General features: G+C 56.5%; 1 protein-coding gene across 1 annotated transcript; it reads left to right on the forward strand.

Annotated features, from left to right (window-relative positions):
* The first annotated feature begins 295 nt into the window (after positions 1–295).
* LOC119340493 (cold-shock protein CS120-like) lies at positions 296–968 on the forward strand. The gene has a single exon (XM_037612413.1). It carries the CDS (start codon positions 351–353, stop codon positions 726–728), a length of 378 nt encoding a protein of 125 aa, XP_037468310.1. The 5' UTR covers positions 296–350; the 3' UTR covers positions 729–968.
* Positions 969–2,219: the final 1,251 nt, after the last annotated feature.

Consider the following 2,219-nt stretch of genomic DNA (forward strand, 5'->3'; position numbering starts at 1 on the left):
CAGCGAGACATGTTGTGGCAAATTATAAAAGTAAGAAAAAAAAAACAAGTGCGGCCCCCGCCTTGGAGGCCCGACTCCTCTTTATGGTCTAGTCGGCAGCCACTCACGCAAGCACACGTCACGCCCTGCACTGCATGCCGCGGCGATTCGTCCATCTAACCGCCCCACTTTATGAGCTAGTCGGCAGTCACCTGCCCATCCACTCACAAGAGCACACGTGGTGCTTTCTCCACCCTCCAACGGCCTATAAATAGTGCCTCGTGATGCACTTGCTTTACACAGCCACCTTCCTCACACAACCAAACAGCAGAACCAGTGTCAGATTTCCCGAGGGACAAGTTGAGCGCAAGATGGAGCACCAGGGGCGCGGCGCAGGCGAGAACAAGGGCGTCGTGGAGAGCATCACGGAGAAGCTCCCCGGTGGCCACGGTGATCACCAGCAGACCACCGGTGGTACATACGGGCAGCAGGGACACGGCGCCGGAGTTACCGGCACAGGCACCGGCACCAGCGAGAAGAAGGGCGTCATCGAGAACATCAAGGAGAAGCTCCCCGGTGGCCACGGTGGCCCCCAGCACACCACTGGAATGACCGGCTCGGAGACGCATGCCACCACGGCCACCACCGATGGCAACTACGGGAAGTCGGGACACACCGGCACTGACGGCACCGGTGAGAACAAGAGCATCATGGACAAGATCAAGGACAAGCTGCCTGGACAGCACTAAGCCCAGCCGGTCGCCCCGCTACCTTTGCAGAATATATAATAAGATGGCCAACTTCCACCGTGTATACATTAACTGAGTCTAGTTTAACTAGCTCACTTGGTCGTTGGAGGAGCGCCCGAATTCATCTGGGTTTAAGTTTTCGTTTGTTTACAATTTGCCTACTTTGATGTGGAAATTTCATCTTGGTTCAAACCGTGTATGGTATGCTATGGTATCTATAATATACATCTATATCTATAGTTACTATTAAAAAAGCAAACATGAATTCTCCTATAACCACACCACAAAATATACACAGGATAACCTGCACCCCACGATCAATTCCATCTAATAGGTTTTTGATGGCTCCCGCTCTGCCCCCGCTCCCACCTCCTGCCGCTCCACCGCCTCCTCCCCAACTCCGGCCACCTCTGATCCCAACTCCAGCGACTCTTCCAGTAGCCACCTTCACCCCGCAGCCGCTCCCGCCGGACATCTGGTGCGATGACTCTCCGGTTCAGACTGCGGTCCGCGCCGCTCTTGGCGTGGGGAACGCCATGGCTGCTGATTTTGAGGATCAGGTTTGGTCTGCCATCTTGCAGCCCATCACTCCATTCCGCCACAAATGCTCCGGCATCCACCTCGCTGTCAAAATTGAGCGTGCCGTCATGGAGATTGACTGCCTCATGCTTGCATGCTACCTCCAAGGTTGCCTGGGCGGTCAGTCCGACATGTTCATGGTCCTCCAGCTATCGCCTTCGGAATTCCGCTTCACCGTCTCCTCGACCCCGGTCGCCCTTGCTATCCTCCGGGAGAGGGAAATCGCGTCGCCCCACATCCACATCTCCTTCTTCGTCTGCCCGCCCGCGGATGCTGACAGAGACTCCCCCGCCTCCATTGCTCCTCGCCTCCTACCCTCGCCTCCCGCTCCATCGCCATGCCAAACGCCTGCACTCATGCCCGTCGCCCCACCCACACTCGACATCGGCGATCGCCTGCAACACGCCTTCCGTTTCATCTCCCACACACTTTGTCTTGACTTCAAGGTTGGTCTCTCATTTCAAGCTGACCTATGGCAGGCAAAACGCTCCATGGTCTCACCACCTCGTCATGCCTTGACAAAAAAACACGATACCATCATATTTTTTCACAACTGTCGCCTCCCCCTCGACTGCTTCCTCGTCGCTGCTCTGCTTCAAACTAGGTTTGGGGGCAGGGCAAAAACCTTTGATGTCCAAAAGCTATCCACTTCTGCGTTCTCCTTCTGTGTCACCTCGAAGGACGCGCAGGCTTCCATTGCCGCTTGCTCTCCCGTCTCGACACCCTTCTTCTTTGCAACGGTCATCATCCTCAACTCAACCGCCTCCGTCGACAATGCTCCGTGCCGCCCCGCCTCGCCCCGACGATCGTGCGCCATCAGCCAACAATCACCTTCGGTGGTGGCTGCTCAGCCCGCGTTCCTTCAAGCCTCGGGAACCCTGCCGGAAACGACAACACCGCCGCTTGACGCGC

Source organism: Triticum dicoccoides, chromosome 7B, assembly GCF_002162155.2.
Source record: "Triticum dicoccoides isolate Atlit2015 ecotype Zavitan chromosome 7B, WEW_v2.0, whole genome shotgun sequence".
Lineage (NCBI taxonomy): Eukaryota > Viridiplantae > Streptophyta > Magnoliopsida > Poales > Poaceae > Triticum > Triticum dicoccoides.

Excerpts from the sequence above, each read along its gene's own strand:
- LOC119340493 (XM_037612413.1), top strand. The coding sequence starts at position 351 with ATGGAGCACCAGGGGCGCGGCGCAGGCGAGAACAAGGGCGTCGTGGAG.